The sequence below is a fragment of the Crocuta crocuta genome, unplaced genomic scaffold (assembly GCF_008692635.1).
Source record: "Crocuta crocuta isolate KB4526 unplaced genomic scaffold, BGI_CrCroc_1.0 scaffold466, whole genome shotgun sequence".
Lineage (NCBI taxonomy): Eukaryota > Metazoa > Chordata > Mammalia > Carnivora > Hyaenidae > Crocuta > Crocuta crocuta.
This window is the reverse complement of record NW_027529672.1, coordinates 8,226,371-8,247,078: the sequence shown is the minus strand read 5'-3', so window position 1 is coordinate 8,247,078 and position 20,708 is coordinate 8,226,371. Positions and strand designations below refer to the sequence as shown.

The following is a 20,708-nucleotide window of genomic DNA, read 5'->3' as shown; positions in this document are numbered from 1 at the left end:
CACTGCCATGAGCTGGGCTGGCTCTGCTCCGGGAGGGGTGGGCGGCAGCAGCCCTCCCCCATCGTGTAGTGACTTTTGACCCGGTTTGTGTGTGATTCTGCGGCTGCGTGCTGCTCAGAACAGCGTCTTCCCTGACCTGGAGCTCTGGTTGACCGCGGAACCATCCAGAGAAAGCCTCACATACACATGTGAACGAGCGCCTGGGGAAGCACAAAGCTGAGCACGGGCTGAAGACAGGCAGGCTCGGGGACGCCTGCGGCGGGGGTGGAGGGGACCCCGAGACTCTGCCTAGCTTCGGTCTCATGACAAAACTCTCAGCAGCAGGCAGGTTGTCCACGAGCGTGGACGGCGTGTGAGTCCCGCCAGAGGGCCCCCCGCCGTGAAGGTGGGGTGCGTGTGCTCCACCTGCTTCCAGAAAATCAGCAGCAGACACCCCCAGCCCCAGTGTTTGGGACGCGGAGTGGTAAACACTTGTCCCTTCTGACCTTTTTTTTTTTTAATCCCAAAGAAGCCAGAGAGTGAGTGGCAAAAAGTTGAGTACATCATGGAATTCAGCGAGTGGCTGTATTACAAGCAGTTTCCCATGGGGGATGTGACTTTCCACCTGAAGTGGGCGATTGACATCCTGCTGGTGATGACACCTGCCAGGGACGCACCTGAGCTGGCAGGTGAGGGTGGCTCAGACGCCCGTCGGTAGTATCTGCATCTGCGAGCTCGCCTGGGGGGCTCCCTCCCCCTGGGCCTGGGATGGGCATGATCTCAGCCCCCGCCCCTCCCCGGCTCCAGAACCTGCAGCCCCCAGCAGACAGGCTCACGGTCCTCTGGCCGGGGGAGGAGCCCTGGACACCCGTCCCCGAGGCCCCCTTCAGAAGGGCCCACGATGCCCGAGTGTGGACGTGCTCATGGCCGGGGGCACCCTGTCTTACAGAGGAGCAGCTGCCCACTCAGGCAGCCCCCGAAGGCCCAGTGTCCGAGGAGGCGGGGGCAGCCCCCCTGGAGGGGCTTTGGAGCGTGCGGCAGCTGGAGGCGCTGGCCCGCGCCCACACCCTGCTGGCCCTGATGGTGTCCCCGAGCTCGGCCGACTACCAGGACTACTGCCTCATGGCCTACTCGTTCCTCAAGCGCATCTGGCAGGTGAGACATGAGGCTGCTCCCTTCTGGGTCCCCAGCTCTCGGCAGGAGCCTGAGTCTCTCCTTGTAGCCCTCGGGCCTCACCTGCTCACAACCCTCCCCCCCCACCAAGGAAGGCCCATTCCAGTGGCAGAGGCCACTCGTCTCCGAAACCCAGAAGTGCCCTGGCCCGTCTGCCCAGAAGCCCCACCTCGAGGGCGCCCACAGCCTCTGGGTGTGGAGCGGACAGCCAGCCCACGCTTGCATCTTCCTGCCCCTCGGCGGCCCAGGCACAGCAATCCTGAGCTGCCCTGCTGCTGGGCTTCCAGAACCTTCTGTGCACCCACTGTCCCCACCATCTCTTTACAGGCCCCAACAGGGCTGCTCTTGGAGCCTGTGGTTCTCAAGGACCTCCTGGGGGCAGTGACCCCCTCCCCCCTGGAATGTGCTGGGGGCCTTGGCAGCAGGAAGAGTGGGTGGGACTTGGTTTTCAAGGTGCCCCAGCCCCTCTCCCACCACCCATCACATAAGGATTCTTTATGCTTCTTTTAGGAGAACTGCTAAAATGTATACGTGTTCTTAATTAGAGACCGGAACTCACTTCACAGAGCTGACAAGCCCTCCTTGGAGGTCAGCCCTGTGTACCCACCGTGCCAGCATCCTGGAGGCCAGTGTCCCACTCGCCAAGGGACACTGCAGTCACGCGTGCACAGGGAGGGCTCGCCGCTGTGGCCCTGGCACACGAGTGGGCATGAAGTTGCCACTCGGAGCCATAGGACCACTGGCACCCTCAGATCCGAGCGTGTGCGGGAGCGTGGGCACGGCTGTTCTTCATGTTGCAAATCTGGATTTCATTGATTTCATTTGTCACAGGTTTCTTTGTTAACAGCAGGAAAATCGATTTCGGAAAGCAAAATTATAGAAGCAGCAGCTAGTTCACAGTTGCTGCTGCCTAAAAAGGAGAAGGAGAAGGAAAAGAAGAAGGGGAAGGAGAAGGAGCCGGGGAGGGAGAAGGGGAAAGACAGAGAGAAGAGCAAAGACCCCAAGCAGGCACGTGCGCACTTGTGAACGTGCCTGGGCAGCCCTGACACTGGAGCGCCAGGCCACAGACTGGGGCCACGAGGCCGGGCCTGGACCCACACCCGGGCTTTGGGGCCGTGAGGAGGGCGGCCTGGGCTGTGCGGCTCCTCCCTGGCAGAAGGGGTGCGGGCTGGGCCTGGGGTGTCCGGGGATGGGGTGGGGGGGAGGGTACCGCAAGCAGGGGCATCCCCAGGTAGACTCTGTTGTGCAAGGGGCAGAGAGCGTCGTCTTCGTGCTCTTGGAGGTGATGTCAGCGGGTTTGGGATGTGAAATTGAACGTGGCTCTGGTGTGGCTCACAGCCCAGGTGCAGACCACAGGGGGAGCAGCCACATGCAGGGGTGCTCAGGGCGGGGCGGAGGGTGCAGACCTGGCAGTACCCCGTCTCCAAGGGCGCCAGGGACGCGCTGCCTTCTCGGCTCGCCACCTGTCTGCTAGAGCTCGGCCGGATTTTGAAGCGAATGCGGTCTTTCTGCTTTACAGCATCAAACCGAGGTCCCTGGCCGACCGCCGGAAGCCTTGCCGGCCAGCATAGAGGAGTGGGCCTCCTACTCATGCCCTGAGGAGGTGATATCTGTGTTTAAACAAGATAAAAGTGACTTTACCATTAATGCCTCTAGCATCCAGAAGCCGGTAAGTTGACTTAGAGAAGTGGTGTGGGCCGCGGCGACGCGCCCCCAGCCTGCATTCCCGAACCCTGTCTCCCTGAGCTGGAGCCTTTCAGAAAGAGGGACAAAAACGAGGGCCAGCCCAGCGAGCTGCTGAGGAGCCACCTGTGTGTTGCCGCCCAGGCCAAGGCACGGAGCAGGTCAGGCCCGGAGCTCCCCCCCAGGAACACATTCCTAGCCGCCGCTCTCCCTAAGCAGTTGCCAGTGTCTGCAGGAATCACTTCCTTCCCTTCATCACGCACCCCCACGCCAGGGGCACCCCGAACCTGCCAGCGCAGCTGCGTGTCGGGCTCTGTGGCTGCCGTGGCCATGGCGGTTAGCACGGGCCAGCCGGGTGCTGCAGCCACGGACGTCTCTTCTCTCAGGTGCAGAGCACAGACGTCCAGAGTCAGTGTCACCCGGCCCAGGTCAGGGTGGCAGCGGGGCCGCCTTCCCTGTGAGGCTCTAGGGGAGGAATTCCCTGCCTCTCCCAGCTCCCGGGGTCCCGGGGTCTCTGGGTCGGGGCTGTGTCCCCCCGTCTCTGTCTCTGACCTCAGGGTCTTCTCCATGTCAAGTCCCTCTCCACTTGCCTCTTACAATGACCGTTGGGGTGACGTTTAGGGGCCACCTGGGTAACCATGAAAGTCTCTCCTCAGGACTTATGGTATTTGGTAATGCAGTATTTCACTTATTCTGTCCATTAATAATTAATAGTTGGGAACATTTATAATATTAATGGAGCTTAATCTAAGGGAAGTTCAACTTTTTTACATTTCAGTGTCGGGTATTAATTAAGAGAAATACTAAAAATAATTGTGGTCCAGATTATTACACCAAAAACATAGTGAACACTTGGTATTAAGTCCACCTACAGTTCAGGTTTGGGCATCAAGTTCTTTGGCTGCGAGAAAGAACATTTGTTTTCCATCATTAAGGGAAATATTTCTCAATGTTGGAATAGGCTGTTCTTGGTATTTCTTCTGCTGCAGATTTTTTGCATTTTTCTCTGATTGTATGAATGGAGTTGAGTGGAGAGGTACTGATCGTGTTTACTCCAAATACAAGTACATAACTGATTACTATAGTAATGAGGAGGTAGGCAGGCAATGTGACTGCTCGATATTTTTGACGCCAGTAGGTTAAGCCTACGGAGTTTAGCTAAGATTTAGGAATAAAAGTCCATACAAGATATAATATGAAGCCAAACTGGGAGCTTCAGAAAAGAACAAAGCCATAAGCTGCTCTTTCTGGCAATGGTGGCAGTGAATTTTCCAACATCTTCCCTGTGGCTTTGGAGAATCTTGGCTGGCCTGAGACACTGGTGCATGAGGTCGGCCAGAATGTTCCTTTCACCACCAGAGAAGCCCCCCCACCCCCGGCCCCCTCCACACACACACCTTTTATTTTAACTATTCTTGGGGAGAATTTATATAAGGTTATTTGTTATTCCTTCAATTTGGTAGAATTCCCTGGTGAAAACTTCTAGGCCTAATCTTCTATATGGGAAGGTCATAAATTATGAATATAGTTTATTTCATAGTTACAGAGATCTTCAGATTTTCTGTTTCTTCTTACAATTTGATGGGTTGTGTTTTCCAGGACATTTTCACTTAATATAAAATTTCAAATGTATTGGCATAATGTTCTCCTTCATATCCTTTTATTATCTTTTAGGGACTGTAGGGTCTCTAGGGATTTCCGTGTCTTCCCAGTCTTCTTTTCTGATCAGCCTCACCAGGAGTTATCAGTTATTAGTCTCTCAAAGAACCATATGCTTTCCAGGCCACCCAGATGCCATCAGGTTTCAATGAAGTTCACGAAAGGGCCACTTTACTTCTAGATCACCCTTAACCCTCAGGTGCAGCCCTCTGGGAACCCAGCCTGGGCATGTAGCTTTTAGTGGGCCCTCAACTCCAGTGTTTTGGTCTCTACCCTACAAAAAAAATCAGAAGTGTCATTCAGCCTCCAGCTTCCTCTTGAATCAGCAGATACCCCCAGGACAAATATACCCCAGTGTGCCAGGCTGATTTCTCTGGACGCCCGCCATCTTCCAGGTCTTGGCCAGGAGTCTTTCCCAGCATTGCCCAGTCTTCAGTGCTTTTGGTACATTTTAAAAATAGTTTATCCAACTTCTCTAATTTTCCACTGAAGGATAATTGTCTTATCAAATCTAGTTCATCTTTCTAAGTGTTAGCTCTTCTCGATAAGTGTTAGTTCTTCTTGATCTGTATTAAATTTTAAAGCAGTTATTTGTGTTCATAAAGAAAGTCTGTTTATAATGGATCAGTAGTTTTTAGTGGAAGGAATCTAACCAAAACATTAATTTGAGTAATTATGTAAATGGATTGTTTCTTTATTTTTAAAGATTATTTATTTTGTGACAGAGAGCGAGCACAAGTAGGGGAGGGACAGAGAGAATGAGACAGAGAATTTACGCAGGCTCCGCACTGTCAGTGCACAGCCCAGTGTGGGGCTCAAACTCATGAACTGTGAGATCATGACCTGAGCTGAAACCCAGAGTCAGTTGCTCAACCAACTGAGCCACCCAGGCACTTCATAAATGGATTGTTTCTTGTGAGGACCTTTAACTGTACTTGAATGTTGAAGATTGTGGGTGATTTCACATGACAAGATAAAAGCTATTAGGGAGAAGAGGAAAGCACATCATTCATTCATTCATTCGTTTATTCATTTGTTCAACAAATACTATTAAACACCTGCTGTGTGCCAGAAGCTATGCCTTGGAATGGAGAAGGATAGAAGTTTTTGTAGAAAGACTCTATAAGCTAGTTTTCTAACCTTCCTCCCTTCTTTGACCTTACATGTTTGTTGTGTATTTATGCAGACATACAGTTTATATTATCTGGACCACTTGGTCAAAGCCCTGCAGAAGATGTCCCTTTACGAGCTCACCATCCCAGTCCTGCAGTTGGGTGTACTAATTGCAGGCTCCGTGGTAGAGAGCAAGAGCCTCAAAGATCTCTATCATCTTCGGTCAGTACAGCTGTTTTATTTTCAGGGAAACTGGGGAGCATGTAGGTGGCTAAAGTGAAAATTTCCTCAAAGCAATATAAAAACAGAGCATTTTCATATATTAATTCTGTAGTTAACTATTTCTTTGAATAATAGTCGCTATGATATGTGAAACCGGATGAATTAATATACTTGAACATAAAATAGTAATTTTATTTTACAATTTCTGCCTGGTCTTTAAGAGAAGATCATTGTTCTAAGGAAATGCACACTAAAGTGTTAAAATAAAGGGCCACTGCGCCTGTAGCCTACTCTCAAATCATCCAGAAAAAAAATATAGGGTGTTGGGGGAGGAAGAGAAAACGACAAAACAAATGTGGTGGTGTTGGCACTGAAGGAATCTGGGCGAGGGAGATGCAGTAGTTGTGGTATTTGCGCAGCTTTTCTGTAAGCTTGACATCATTTCAAAATACAACCATTTTACACCAGAATCAAAGCAGAGCCTCTCTGCTTAAGGTGGGAGGTGGTCAGAGCCCCAGCCACTGTGCCTGAGTTTTACCTCTGAAGGTGACCCTGAGACTATAAGTAGGTATTGAGTAAAATATATGAATGAGCATAAACATTTTTGCTACCTGAAACTTGCAGAGGCACCTGTGTAATTTTCCTTGGGTTTAAAAGTTAAAACTCACTAAATTATACATTCATTTTTCCATCTACCGGTTTTTACCAGGCCCCAGTACGCCTGACTCCGGTCTGCCATGTCCTGTGTAGCCGCACTAACTCTCCTTATTGCCCCCCTTCGCCTAGACTTGCCTTAGTTTGTTCCGATTTGAAGTTGCAAGAAGCAGCGACTTACCACGAAGAAGTGGTTGGGCAAACATACATGTGTGAAATGGAGCAGGCGAGGTGCGTGCCTCCCCGTGGCCGTTAGGTCTGCCGCTGCCGAGGGTACAGAAGGGACGATTTGGCCAACCTGGGGCTGCTCTCGGCTGAGTCCCCTCCCACCCCAGGCCCCATCCTTCATCACAGCCAGACGGGGGTGGGCGTGGGGGACCCTCAGCCTGGGGAGCTGTGCCTGGGGGTTGGACAGTGCCTGGGGCTGCAGATCTGTGCCCAGGGGCAGTGCCTGGGTGGGGCTGTGCCCGGGGGCAGTCATAGGAGTTTTCTATATTTGTCATCACCGGCTTCTTGTAGCTATTGAGTTTGTATTTCTTGACTACTGATGAAATGGAACATTTTCAGATATTTCTTGGCCATCGTATTTCTTTGGTGTACTACCTATGTTACTTACATTAGCTGCAGAAAAGAAATTGCCTTGAGAAAGGAGAAAAATAAGGAACCGCTATCCGAAGAAAGTCTGACAACATTGACTGAGCCCATAACTGTGGTCCAGAAAGCAGAGACGGAGCCCCTCGTAGTGAAGGATAAGGTACCCCGTGCTGCTGGCAGCGCCGTGTTCCTGGCCGGGCAGGGACGGTGCCGAGGCTGCAGCCCCAGCCGCTGGCCCGGACCTGCCTTAGCTGTGCTGCGCCCAAACCTGCCCGGTTCCCTGTGGCCCCTCCTGTGGCCCCTGGGCCCCTCTGGGGAAGATGAGGCTACAGACTATCAGGGAGCGTGCCCGCCAGGGGCCTGGGCAGGATTCAGAGAAGACGGGCTGGTGGCGGCACGGAGGACCCGCCAGGAAGGGCTGTGGTGGAGGCCCGGGCAGCTAGAGAGGTGGCCCCGGTGGTCTGACCCCCAAGCAGCTCTCCCCGCACGTGTGGGCACACTTGGCTGGTCTTCTCCCCGAAGGAGAGTAACCGTCCGGGCCACCGAGCCTGGAACAGAGCTCCATACTTGCCGCTGCGTTTGTGAGCGTGAGCGCCCAGAGTCAATTGTTTGGTTCACATGACAGGAACGCGCCAGGACCCCCAGTGTCTTGCCGAATTCAGGGGCTTGGTGACCCCTCCCCTGCTGGTCCGGGTGCTGCGGGGTACAGGACAGTGGGGCCACAGAGCACAGGGCTCGGGGGGAGCAGGGGCCACCCGGTGCTGGGCACGCTGGGCGCGAGGCGGTCGTGAGGAGACCCGGGTCCCGGAGACTGCCTGCCGTGGAGTCGGGGGCCCGGCCCAGCAGGAAAGACACACGTGCCTGCCGTGCCTTACAGATCTTGAAGATAGACGGAGAGACGGGGAGCGGGCTGGAGGGAACGTCCTTCCCCCAGCTGTGGGCCCTCAAGGCAGAAGTTCTGCTCGAGATGGACCTGTACCAGCCTTCGAGGCTGCTGCTGTCGGAGGCCCACCTGGCCTTCCAGGTGAGAGGCGCCCGGCCGGCGGGGCATCTGCGTGGCGGGAGGCATCCCTCGGGGACACACCGTCTGCTCGGACCCGGCTTGCATCTCGCTGTTCTGGAACGTCCATCTTAGACTTGTATTGGAGTCTCTGCCCTTGCCTGTCATTCCTCTGGTTTCCTGGCGCTCTGTACAGAGTTTGCTCAGGCCCCTGCCTCCCGTGGCTGCCGTGGGCCTGATTCCACGGCCGCGTTCTCTTGGATGGCGGGGCTCCTAGCGGGCCGTCAGCATGGCGCTTCTTGCTGTTGTGTGTGGAGGCTGAGAGCCTGGAGGCCGGGGCTCAGCCCCATGAGTTCCGTCCTGTCTCCTCAGCTGTGGGCCCGGCGGGGGTCTGGGGCCTCTCTGGGAGCCTGAGGTTTTTCCAAGCCCCCTGGTGCTTGTGCTCGGGCCTGGCGGCTCAGATCTTTGCTCAGCTCCTTAGGCTCCCCTGCTCCATCTGCCAGGCTCCTTGAACCTGCTCTGTCCTCGAGCACGGATCTTCGGGCACCCGGAGGCCCGGAGCCCAGCCTCCCCTCCCGCACTGGGCTTTTCTCCTGGGCTGTGTCCCCGTGAGGATGGATGCCTGCGTGTGCGCCCCTCCTCGGAGACCGTGGCCCTCCAGCGCCTGTGGACGGGGAGTTCCGCCCGTGTCCAGCTCTGAGCACCGCATTCACTCAGGGGCCGGGCACAGCTACGGAGCCAGACGGGCGGTCAGAAAGAAGTGCCCGATAAAGGCGCCAAACTTCCAGGCCTTGGGAGGTTCAGGCCGTGGGGACAGGCGTGCAGTCTCGGCCAGCAGGAGAGCTGTGTGCAGGCCTGGCTGCGGGACATGCGCATGTAGCCGGGGACAGGGAGGCTCCAGGACGGGGCCCGAGAGGCTGCAGCACCCTGCTGGCAACAGCCTCTTCGGAGAGCAGTGGGCAAAGTAGCTGGCACTCAGAGAGCCCCTGGCAAAGTCAGGGCCCGGGCCGTGGCTGGGCCACCTTCACCTCCTTCAGATGCCATCCTGTCCCTCCTGAGCCTTCTGTCATGGATGCCACGTGCCCGCGGGCCTTTCCGTCCCACTGTCCGCTGCCCTGAGCCACCCACCCCCTGGCCGTGCCTCTGTGGGGCCATAGCAGTCAGAGTCTGGTGACAGGTCCCAGGGGTGTCTGAAGGTACAGGCCCTGCTTCCGTCCGTCCACGGCAAGAGCGCCCTCCCACCCCCGTCAGCCTCCATGCTGTGGCTCCACCCGCCAGCCCCCTGCACGTCCACCTCCCATAGGCACCTCGCCCTCCCCGCCCCCAGCCTATATTTGCCGTCCAGGGCCCTGGCTCTTGGGACAGCAGGCCCCCACTTCAACCTACGCAGGCTGCATGCTGGCTGCTCTGTCCGGGGCCACCTGGGGCTGCCGCTGTTCTGCCTGGGCACCTGCCCCCTCCTGCGGGGTGTGGGCAGAGGCCGACAGAACCCGCACCCCATGCCCAGGCCACCTGTGACCATGTGCAGTGGATGGGGGATGAGACAGCCCTGGCCGAGTAGGGTGCAGAAGTCTGCTCACCTCCTCACCCCGCCNGGTGGGGGGGGGGGGCGCACTGGAACCTGCCGCTAAGGGGAGGGGCTTCCCAGGGCCATTAGCGCTGTCATGAACCCTGGAAGTAGGTTTTAGCATATGCACAGGCCTCGAGCCCACCCACCCCGAGCCCTGAGGGCCAATATGGGGCCTCCTCCAGAGGTCAGGGAGCAGCCCAGTGGACCCAGGGTGGGAAGGCCTTGTGCCCGAGCTGCTCTCTCTGCCTCTGTCTCTCTCCCCCTCCCGACCCGCCTCCTATCTTCCTGCATATTTTAGGAGCTCAACGACCCTTGTGCGGAAGCAAGATGCCTGCACCTTCTAGCGCAGCTGGCTAACAAGGAGAGAAACTACGGACAAGCTAAGCAGATGGTGGAGTGGGCCTGGAGCCTGGGGGGCGGCGAGGAGTTCTGGTACAGCTCAACCCTGACCCTGGCACACACGCTTCTGTCCATGGAAGGGAAAAGCAGAGGAACAGCGGTGAGGGGCCAGTGTGCTCGCGAGGGGCCTGTGGCCGGTCCCGTGGCCGAGGGCCACGTGCCGACGTCCACGCGCTCTCATCCACAGGTCATCCAGTTGTTCCAGAAACTCATAGAAACCTTCAAAGTTCTGCAGAAAGAAAGACCTAACCGGGCGCCCATCCTGGAATTCATGGCCACAGACCTAGAGGCCAGGTAGTCCTTTGTGAGAAGAACTTAATTTGCGCGAAAGTCATGGCTCACTTTGTGCCTTACGCGGGACTTCAGACCTCTCAAGTGCAGAGAATCGCACCGGAGAGCCCTCTGCCCACACCCCTGCCTGCTGCCCGCGGCCCCTGGGGGAGCCTGGCCCGCGGCCTTCGGGCCCCTGGGGCACTGCCTCTTTCTTTCCAAGGTGCCTTTTTCTTGGGATAGGGAGGCAGGTGGCTTGGTTTGTTCCTAAATCTCAGGGTCGCTTCTGACCTCCCTTCCGCGGAGGGGCAGGGCCAGCCCCGGCCGGGGACCGGCCGCGGGGCCTTCCCTGCACCCCGCCCTCCGTCAGTGCGGAACCTTGGGAGCAGATGCCTCCCTGGGGTCTGGCCTGCTCCGTGGGGCCACTGATGTGGCCGCTGTCCGCGCCGGGGACGGGGCCCCCGAGGGCGGCGCCGGGTCTGCTGTGCTTGTTGGCTCTCCAGATTCCCAACTTGTCTTCCAGCCGCCTTTCTGGTAGCTTATATCCTTCCGGAAAACTGTTTCCTCTGCTTGTGTTGCCGGACGTGTCTGTGGGCTCTTTCCCTGTGGCTTCGCGGAGTCTAGCGCCGGCGCTGCCCGCCTTGGTGCCCTCGCTCTTTTCCCAGCTCAGACCCCACACCAGCGTCTAACTGACCTCAGCAAAGAAGCAGCTCTCGCTCTCTTGACCGAAGCAGTGGGGCTTTGTCGTATTTTGGTTTTCTGGATGCTCTGCTTTGTCTTTGTTCGGTTCTTGGCCCTGTTCTGTCCCCACTGCTCCCGCAGGCGCCCCGGACGCCCCTGGCGGCGCCCTGCAGGTCAGATGTGCGGGGGCCGCCCTCCCTGCCCCCGAGTCAGAGAGCGGTTTTGAACTTCCAGAAGCACGTGATGGCGGGTGTGGGACGCGGCTCGTGTGGCGCGTCATGCGGTCTCCGCTCTTCGGGAGGCGCTCCTCAGGGGCTTTCTCCGGCGACGCTGGTGACACTGCGGTGGCCACGCGTGACGGCCCATGGCCCATGCAGGTGCGTGAGCCTCCGGATCAAGGCCGCCCAGGAGACAGCTGACGGCGAACCTCCCAGATGCGTGTTCCCGCTCAGCGAGATGGATGCCTGCCTGTTGGAAATTGAGAAAAGGTTTCTCGCCTTGGGCTACAGGGACCACTGTCTGGACATAAAGCTGGAGCGCGCCGGGATAACGAGGCGAGCAGCCCNCTGCCCGGCCCTCCTGCCCGGTCAAACCCCCCTTGCCCTGCAGCAGAACCACGTCCTGGCCACGGCCGGTGGCCGCCTGCACCTCCATCCGGGACAGCAGCACAGGGAGGTGTCCCTGCTCTCATCTGGTCCCCCTCAGCGTCCCACCTGCTCCATCGCTGCAAACACACCGACGTGACGTACACCATCACCCCCACCCACACGTGCAGGCGCACACACATACCCCACAGTGTTCACACATCAGTACACGCACGTGTGCATGTCACCCATGGTCATGCACAGGTGTTCACACACAGCCGCCCACACGTCCACCCCGCACACCCCTGCACCTGCCCATACTGCTCTGGCCTGGGGGGCAGCCCAGGCGCTGCCCTCCAGTGGGGCTCTGTCACCTCCCCCATGTGACCTCTCGAAGTCCCCACTGGCAACGAGGGCAGGGGCTGGCCCAGAGGCAGGGGAGCGAGGCCTCAGTAAATGCCCTTCCCCGCCCCCTCCCCCCACCCCGGCCCACCCTGGCCTTGGGGTGCACACAGGCATTTTGAAGCTCAAAATCGTGTGTAAGATACGAGCAGTGGCCTTTATGAGGGAGAAGGAACCTGCGCACGCGTGAAGAGTCACCTTCGTCCTGTCATCACAGAAGTGACACAGGGTCATGGAAGAACTTTAAAACGTGCAGAAAAGCGCAAATAGGAAAACGTGGTGTTTAAATCAACACAGTTAATGTTGTGTTGATTCGTTGGTCTGCTAGGTATAGATTTAATTTTGACAAAAACCAAAAAAAAAAGTATTGAGTGCATACTTAACTTTATATCTTCATATAACATCTAATCATAGAATTTAAAGTACTAGTAAAAATACAGTCGCATAAAAATTACATAGTACGCACTTGGTTAGTAGCGATGGCACAACGCTTTGAGATGTTTGTTCTGAATCCCACTCGTCCATCTAACACAGGTTACGTGCCCAGAACGAGGAGGACGGAGAGCAGAGGACCGCGTATTTCTTGGAGGCGTACGACTTGGTCCAGGGAGCTGTAGCTGACGCCGAGGAGCTGTTCCGCAGCGTGCGGGCCTTACTGTCCCTGCACGAGGTGAGTCTGGTCCTCGGTGCCCCTTGGAGCCCAGAGCACCCCGGCGCACGAGCAGACACATCCCCATACTTGACTTCAACAAGCCGCCGGCTTCCCCTTCTGACTGAGATGCAGTTACACTAACTAGATTTATCCTCCCTTCTGAAATAACCAAAAAGTAGACAAAAAGGTGAAACATTTTTAACACATTAAATGTTAACATCGGCGCCATCATCCTGAGCAGCTGCGGCCCCACCCCCACCCACACTGCCTGCGGCCTTGGGGCACCCAAGGGGTCTGTACAGCACTGGGCTCCCACTCGGGTTTGGGGCAGCACCGACTCCCACCAGCCGGACCGGACAACCTCATGACCCCAGGACCAGTCGGGGGCAGTCTGCCCAGATGAGCCCTGCCCCAGATCTGCACACCGTGGTCCCAGAGCAAAAGGCAGAAGCGCAGCACGAAAGTCCATCAGACAAGTAAGACGCGCGACATCAGGCAGCCAGTGCGGAGTCACCACGCTGAACCCCGGTCAAAAAGTGCGTGCAAAGATTACCATGCCAACAAGCAGGAAAATACACGTCAGAACTGTCTGTGAAAACCAACTGAGTTCTGGCACAGATATCAGAGTTCAGAGGCAAGGTTGTTAGAAATTACTGCTGACTGCATTCCATACGCTACAAAGGCCAAGTAGAGATGCTGGAGACACAAAGAGTGAGATGGAGCTTACAGACGTGAAGATCACAACATGTGTGGCGAAGACGCACCAGCTGGGGAGGGGCAGAGACTGAGAGGGTCGGAGGTGGCGATGGACACGGTGGAGTTGGCCGGAACACCTGCGAGTCGACGTCGAGAGCACGGGTACAGGCGCAGTAATTGGAAACTTGCCCGGAGAGGAGGGCAGGGAGGGGACAGACTGAAACCACCTCTAAGCCTACAGATCCAAGGAGCTCAGAAACGATGAAGAGAATCAAAGTATGCCAAGGGCACACTGTGACCCAGCCATTCACGGCCGGTGACGGGAGGGGTCTTCAAGGTGGGTCAGAAGTAAAAGCACATGAGGGGCACCTGGGTGGCTTAGTCGGCTGAGCGTCCAACTTTCGCTTAGGTCATGATCTCGCGGTTTGTGGGTTCGAGCCCCGCGTCGGGCTCTGTGCTGACTGCCAGCTCGGAGCCTGGAGCCTGTTTCAGTCTGTGACTCCCTCTCTCTCTGACCCTCCCCTGCTCATGCTGAGTCTCTCTCTCTCCTAGAAATAAATAAAAATATTAAAAAAAAAAAAAAACAAGTAAAAGCACGTGTTATGTGCAGACCAGCAGACTCTTCAGCAGAAACCATACGACCCAGAAGACAAGTGATGCAACATCACCAAGTGCTGGGAGCGCGAGCGGCTGATCGATGCCCGGCAAACACGTCTCCCAAAGACAAAGGCAAAGTAAAGATTCCCCCGGACCTTCAAGAGCTGAGCGCGAGGCAGCAGACACATGTCGGGACAGCAAAGTTGTCCTTGAGGCAGAAGGAAGTCAACACCAGATGGAAATGTGATCCGCACAGATGAATGAAGGGCACGGAAAGTACAAACTACCTGGGAAAACCTCTGAAGATTTTCTCTCATTATTTAAATCTCTCTGAAAGGTACTTGGCTGTTGAAGCAAAAGTGATAGCAGTGTAGCATCAGATCTATAACGCCCGTAAAGATAAGAGGAATGACAACAGTAGCGTGAGGGATTTTTGCGCTCTGCGCGGAGTAGCAAAATATACTATAAACCCCGAAGCGATTACAGAAATCTCAGAACAGAGAGGCATACCTAGTAAGCCAAGAAGGGAAGTCAAAGGAAATCCTAAAAACCATTCACTTGTCCCTCAAGAAAGCGGAAAAGGTGGAAAGAGAATAAAGAACAGGTGCAGCTGTTTGTATAGAAAACACAAGTCCTGTCAGCAGTCACGCGGTCAGAACGGTCTGAATCCCCAGTTAGGGCCCAGAACTCGTCAGGCGGTACCAGGAGGCAGACCCAACTGTGTGCTGCCTCCAGGGAGGCCACTATACCTCTGGAGACAGGAACAAGCCGGAAGTAAAGGAAGGGAAGAGTTCACTGCTGACACGCGTCACAGAAAGCCGGGCGGCCGCACCCCCATCAGTCAGGGTGGCCGTGGAGGAGGAGCCTCACCGGGGACACGCAGCTCGGTTTCATGGTGTCAAGGAAGCAACTAACCGCGGAGACGAAATATCTACATTTCAAACACCCAGTAGCAGATTTTCAAAAGAACCGAAGTAACAACGGGTACCATTGTGGTGGACAAGTGTACAAATCTGCACTTACAGTGAGGAATTCCAGTTAGCAGAACAAGTAGACGGCAAGCAAAGAACCAGGTTTGCGTATCGCCACCGACCAGGTGCGCTGGCGGGCGTTTATGGAGCGCTCCGCCCAGCAGCGGCGGGATCACGGTCTTTATGTTTTGTGTGCACACGACACATTCTCCACGATAGATCACGTTCTGGACCATAAACATAGAACGAGTCTCAATAAATATAAAGGGATTTAAGTAAAAAAAAAAAAAAGATGCGCCAGGACTGGCCTTGGAATTAAGGTAGAAATCAAACAGCAGCACAAAGAATAGTTCAGCCCATGGAGACAGAAAGCTGGTTGGTGGTAGCAGCGGAGGGGCTGGGAGGTCGTAAGAGAAGAAGTGCTGTTGAGTGGGTAAGGGGTTCCCTTTCAGAACGATGAAAACATCTGGGAGGCAGAGGAGGTGCTGTACAGGCCGTAAACACACGCAGCCCCACTGACCCGTGTGCTTTGAAATCGTTCACCTCATGTTATAGGAACTTTACCACGATTTGAAAACGACGACAACAACCAGGAAGCTGTGGGTGGGATGCCCACACACAGGGAAAGTCAGTAGCATCTATCAACATAACGATGAGCCACAGAACAAATCAGGAGGGAACATGTTTCTGAACTGAAGGGGGAAACACATCTGAAATGCTCAGGCATCTCTAACGGAATGCTTAGGGGAAGCTGTAGCGCTGAGTAAGCATATGGCACAAGAAGTGAGAGCCCAAGTTAATGACCGTAGGCCTCACCATAAGGAAGTAGATGAAGAACCAGCTCCCAAGTGAGCAGAAGAAAGGAAACCAAAGATGAGAGCAGAAATCAGTAAGATAAGAAACATTAAAATAGAAGGTGAAATCAATAAAACCACAAGTTGTTATTTGAGAAGATCAGTAAATACATATACTTCTGCCAAGACTGATCAGGAGAAAAGAGAGGACGTGAATAACCAATATCAGAAATAAGAGTCAGGATGTCACCATTGATCCTATGCATATTGAAAGGATAATAAGGGAATGTTCTGAACAACTTCATGATAATGTGGAACGATTCCTTGAAAGACACAAATAACCAAAACTCACCCAAAAGGAGACAGATCACCTGAATAGCCCTCCATCTTTCAAAGAAATGGAATTTGCAGTTTCCACAAGGAAAACCTCGGACCCAGGAAGCTGCAGCGGTGAATCCTAGCGAACATTGAAGGAAAGCATAACACCAACTCAACATGGACTCTTCTAGAAAACTGAGAAGAGGGAACACTCGATGAGGCCAGTATGGCCTTGATACCAAGACAAGAACTACGGGTCATTATTCTTCATGAACACAGATGCAAAATTCTACACAAAAATTTAGCAAATTAAATACAACAATATGTAAAAAGAAGATATCATTGCCAATTTCTGGGAATTTTAAAAAAATGTTTTTGTTGTTGTTGTTGTTATTTTATTTATTTAAATTCAAGTTAGTTTGGGGCATCTGGGGGCTCAGTCGGTGAAGCGTCCGACTTCGACCCAGGTCGTGATCTCGTGGTTCGTGGGTTCGAGCCCCGCGTCGGGCTCTGTGCTGACAGCTTGGAGCCTGGAGCTGCTTCACATTCTGTGTCTCCCTCTCTCTCTGCCCCTCCCCTCCTCATGCTCTCTCTGTCTCTGTCTCTCTCTCAGAAATAAATAAAACATAAAAAAATTAAAAAAAAATAAATTCAAGTTAGTTAACATACAGTGTTGTGTTGGCTTCAGGAGTAGAACCCAGTGACTTATCTCTTAAATACGACACCCAGGGCTCATCCCAACAAGGGCCCTCCTTGCTGCTCATCACTCCCGTAACCCGCCCTCCACACACCTCCCCCCAGCACCCCTCAGTTTGTTCTCTGTATTTAAGAGTCTCTTATGGTTTGCCTCCCTGCTTTTATGTTTTATTTTTCCTTCCCTTCCCCCATGTTCATCTGTCCTGTTTCTTAAATCCCACATATGAGTGAGATCATATGGTGTCTTCTCTGCCTGACTGACGTCACTTAGCAAAATAACCTCCAGTTCCAACCACGTTATTGCAAATGCCAAGATTTCATTCTTCTCCATCACCGAGTAGTGTCCCGTTGTATGTATAAACCACATCTTCTTTACCCAGTCGTCGCTGGATGGACGTTTGGGCCCTTTCCGTGACTTGACCGTTGTCAGTAGCGCTGTTGTGAATGTGCGTGCGCCTTTGGGTCGGCGTGTTTGTACCCTTTGGGTAAACGCCCGGTACTGCAGTTGCTGGGTCACAGGGGAGTTCTGTTTATAGTTTCTTGAGGAACCTCCACACTGTTTCCAGAGCGGCTGCGCCAGCTTGCGTTCCCACCAGCAGTGCAAGGGGTGCCCGTTTCTCCGCCTCCTCGCCAGCATCTGTTGTTGCCTCAGCTGTTCATTTTAGCAACTCTGACGGGTGTGAGGTGGTATCTCGTTGTGGTTTTGATTTGTATTTCCCTGATAATGAGTGACGTTGAGCATCTTTCCATGTGTCTGTTGGCCATCTGGAGTTTTCTTTGGAAAAGTTTCTATTCGTGACTTCTGCCTATTCACTGGATCGTTTGTTTCTTGGGTGTTGAGTTTGGTAAGTTCTTTAGAGATTTTGGATACTAGCCCCTTATCAGATATGTCATTTGCAAATATCTTTTCTCATTCTGTCAGTTGCCTTTTAGTTTTGGTGATTGTTTCCTTTGCCGTGCAGATTTTTATCTTGATGAGGTCCCAAGGGGGAGGGGCAGAGAGAGAGAGAGAGAGAGAGAGAGAGAGAATCCCAAGTAGGCTCCATGCTGTCAGCACAGAGCCCAACGCGGGCCTCAAACTCACAAATCGTGAGAACATGACCTAAGCAGAGAGTCACGTGTTCAACCGACTGAGCCTCTTGGGAATTGTTTAACATTCAAAATCAACCAGTTTGACTTGCCATAGTTTTTAAAAATTAAAGTAAAAAAATTGGGGCGCCTGGGTGGCTTAGTCGGTTAAGCGTCCGACTTTCGCTTAGGTCATGATCTCGCGGTTCATGGGTTTGAGCCCCGCGTCGGGCTCTGTGCTGACAGCTCAGAGCCTGGAGCCTGTTTCCAGTTCTGTGTCTCCCTCTCTCTCTAACCCTCCCCTGCTCACGCTGTCTCTCTCTCTCTTTCCTAGAAATAAATAAAAACATTAAAAAAAATTTTTTTAAATTAAAGTAAAAACATACGAGCACCTCAGTAGATGCAGAAAAGGATTTGACAAAACGCAACACTCATTCCTGATTGAAAAAAAAGACTCTTGGCAAACCATTAATAGAAGGAAGACTCCTCAAGGTGATAGAGGCACCTGTGGGCCCCCCCCCCCCCACCGGGGCAGAAGCACAGAACGAGGACAGCGTGTACTTGCACCCCCTCAGCCCGAGTTGTATTTGAGTTGCAGCCCACTCAGTAGGTGAGAAAAGGAAATTAAATGTACCCCGTCTGGAAAGGAAGAAGCACATCAGCCTTTGTTAACGGACAGCACAATCACGTGTACAGAGGACCTCGTGCGATCTACAAAAGTGATAATAACAGTAAATCTACGAGGACTAACCAGTGATTGCAGTAAGGCTTCAGGACACAAGGACCATACACAAGTATTAATTGTATATGTCTATGTACTCGCAACAATTTATCAGATAATAAAAATTCAAAACCAGGGCTGCCCAGTGGCCCAGTCGGTTGGACCTGCAGCTTTGGCTCGGGCTGTGCTCTCACACTTTGTGGGTTCGAGCCCCACCTCAGGCTTGCGGCGGACAGAGTGGAGCCTGCTGGGGATTCTCTGTCCCTCCCTCTGCACCTCCCTCCCTCATGCTCTCTCTCTCAAAAAGAAACATTAAAAATGTTTGTAAATAAAAAAATTCAAAACAATATCATTTGACAGAATAAAAATGAAACTTGACAAAAAAGTGGCAACTTCTACCCTGAGAATTGTAACACATTGCTGAGAGAAAGTGAAGAGGCCGAAAGGGAGGTGGGATATGCCATGTCATGGGCCAGAAGACTCGATGTTCCTAAGATCTCAATTCTCCCTAAATTTTCTGTAGTCCTGACCAAGAAGCTGCAGGCTTTTTTTTTAGAGAAATTGACAAAGTTATTTTAAAATTCATATAGAATTACAAAAGACATAACATACCAAACACAACTTTAAAAAAGAAAAACTAAGTTGGAAATCTAACACTACAAGATTTTAAGACTTATTATAAAGTGACACGAATCAAAACAGTGTGGTTTTAATGTAAGAGTAAGACATCACATCAATGGAACATAACAGAATCCAGAAATAAGACACAAAATAGACTTTCAGCAAAAGAGCAAAGGCAATTCAGTGAAGAAAGACTACTCTTTGAAACAGTGGTGCTGGGGACTCCTGGGTGGCTCAGTCGGTTAAGTGGCCGACTTCAGCTCAGGTCATGATCTCACGGTTCGTGTGTTCGAGCCCCGCGTCGGGCTCTGTGCTGACAGCTCGGAGCCTGGCGCTGCTTTGGATTCTGTGTCTCCCTCTCTCTCTGCCCCTCCCCTGCTCGTGCTCTGTGTCTCTCTGTCTCTCAGAAATAAATGTTAAAATGTTTTTAAATAAATAAATAAAGCAGTGGTGCTGGAGCCACTGGAAATGCACACCCATAACACAGATGGAGGACTGAGCTCAGAGCAGATCACAGACCTACAGGTAAGCGCGGGAACGACAAAGCTCCTAGAGGAAGACACCTTGGGACCTTGGGTTTAGCAAAAATTTCTTACCTATGGCAACAAAAACATGATCCATGAAAGAATAAATTGATAAATTGGAGTCTGCTCTTCAAAAGACACTATTCAGGGAACGAAAAGAGAAGCACAGACTGGGAGAAAATATTTGCAACCATATGACTGACAAGGTTTGGTCCAGAATACAAAACACCCTTAGGGCTCCTCGGTGGCTTGGTCAGTTAAGCGACTGCTTCGGCTCAGGTCAGGATCTCACAGTTCATGAGTCTGAGCCCCACGTCGGGCTCTGTGCTGACAGCTCAGAGCCTGGAACCTGCTTCGGATTCTTTGTCTCCCTCTCTCTGTGCCCCCCCACGCTCACCCTCTGTGTCTCTCTCTCAAAAATAAGTAAACATTAAAAATTTTTAAAATTTAGAACACTCTTGAAACGTAGTAATAAGAAAAGAAATGACCTAATAAAAAGTGGACAGTTGAGCAGGCATTTCTCCAAAGAGAATATGTGGATGGTAAATAATTACATGCAAAGGTGGTGAACCCACCAGCGAACCAGCGAAACGCAGGTGCTAACCGTAATGGAAAACCACCGCGCGCTATGAAAAGGCTGCACCTTGGAAGACCGGTCATACCGACCGTTAGCGAGGACGTGGAGGGACCAAACTTTCGTCGCTGCTGCCGGGGGTGTAGCACGGGACACGCCTCGGCAGTTAGACACAGGCCACCGTGTGAGCCAGCATCCCACTCCTGGGCGTTTCCCCGCGAGAGAGGAAAGCCCGCGTCCACGCAGGAACTCCTGCACGAGTGTTTGTGGCCACTGTGTTACACTAGCCGCGGTGTGAGTGCCGTGGCGGGTTTTCCCTGTCAGTTAATAGGCGTGAGTGTGGCAGCAGCAGCGTGGATGGGCCTGAAATAACTATGCAAGTGAATGAAGCCGGGGCATCCACTGGCATACACCCTAGAAAAGCAAACCGGCTCAAGTGTGGCCGGTGGCTGCTAGGAGGGCGGGGCCGAGGGTCACTTGTTTAGTTGTGGGA

At 53.3% G+C, this 20,708-nt stretch overlaps 1 protein-coding gene and 1 pseudogene across 1 annotated transcript in view; one reads left to right on the top strand and one right to left on the bottom strand.

Annotated features, from left to right (window-relative positions):
* CFAP46 (cilia and flagella associated protein 46) overlaps positions 1-20,708 on the top strand; it is a 111,596-nt gene that overhangs the window by 70,221 nt on the left and 20,667 nt on the right. The window contains exons 39-50 of the mRNA XM_077762922.1: positions 509-668; positions 929-1,134; positions 1,984-2,160; positions 2,672-2,821; positions 5,681-5,829; positions 6,616-6,714; positions 7,105-7,237; positions 7,955-8,101; positions 9,946-10,146; positions 10,234-10,340; positions 11,375-11,551; positions 12,518-12,653. Coding sequence (XP_077619048.1) covers positions 509-668; positions 929-1,134; positions 1,984-2,160; positions 2,672-2,821; positions 5,681-5,829; positions 6,616-6,714; positions 7,105-7,237; positions 7,955-8,101; positions 9,946-10,146; positions 10,234-10,340; positions 11,375-11,551; positions 12,518-12,653 — 1,842 coding nt within the window. The remainder of the gene's footprint in view (positions 1-508; positions 669-928; positions 1,135-1,983; positions 2,161-2,671; positions 2,822-5,680; positions 5,830-6,615; positions 6,715-7,104; positions 7,238-7,954; positions 8,102-9,945; positions 10,147-10,233; positions 10,341-11,374; positions 11,552-12,517; positions 12,654-20,708) is intronic.
* Positions 3,711-4,113, bottom strand: LOC144230590 (phosphatidylinositol N-acetylglucosaminyltransferase subunit P pseudogene; annotated as a pseudogene).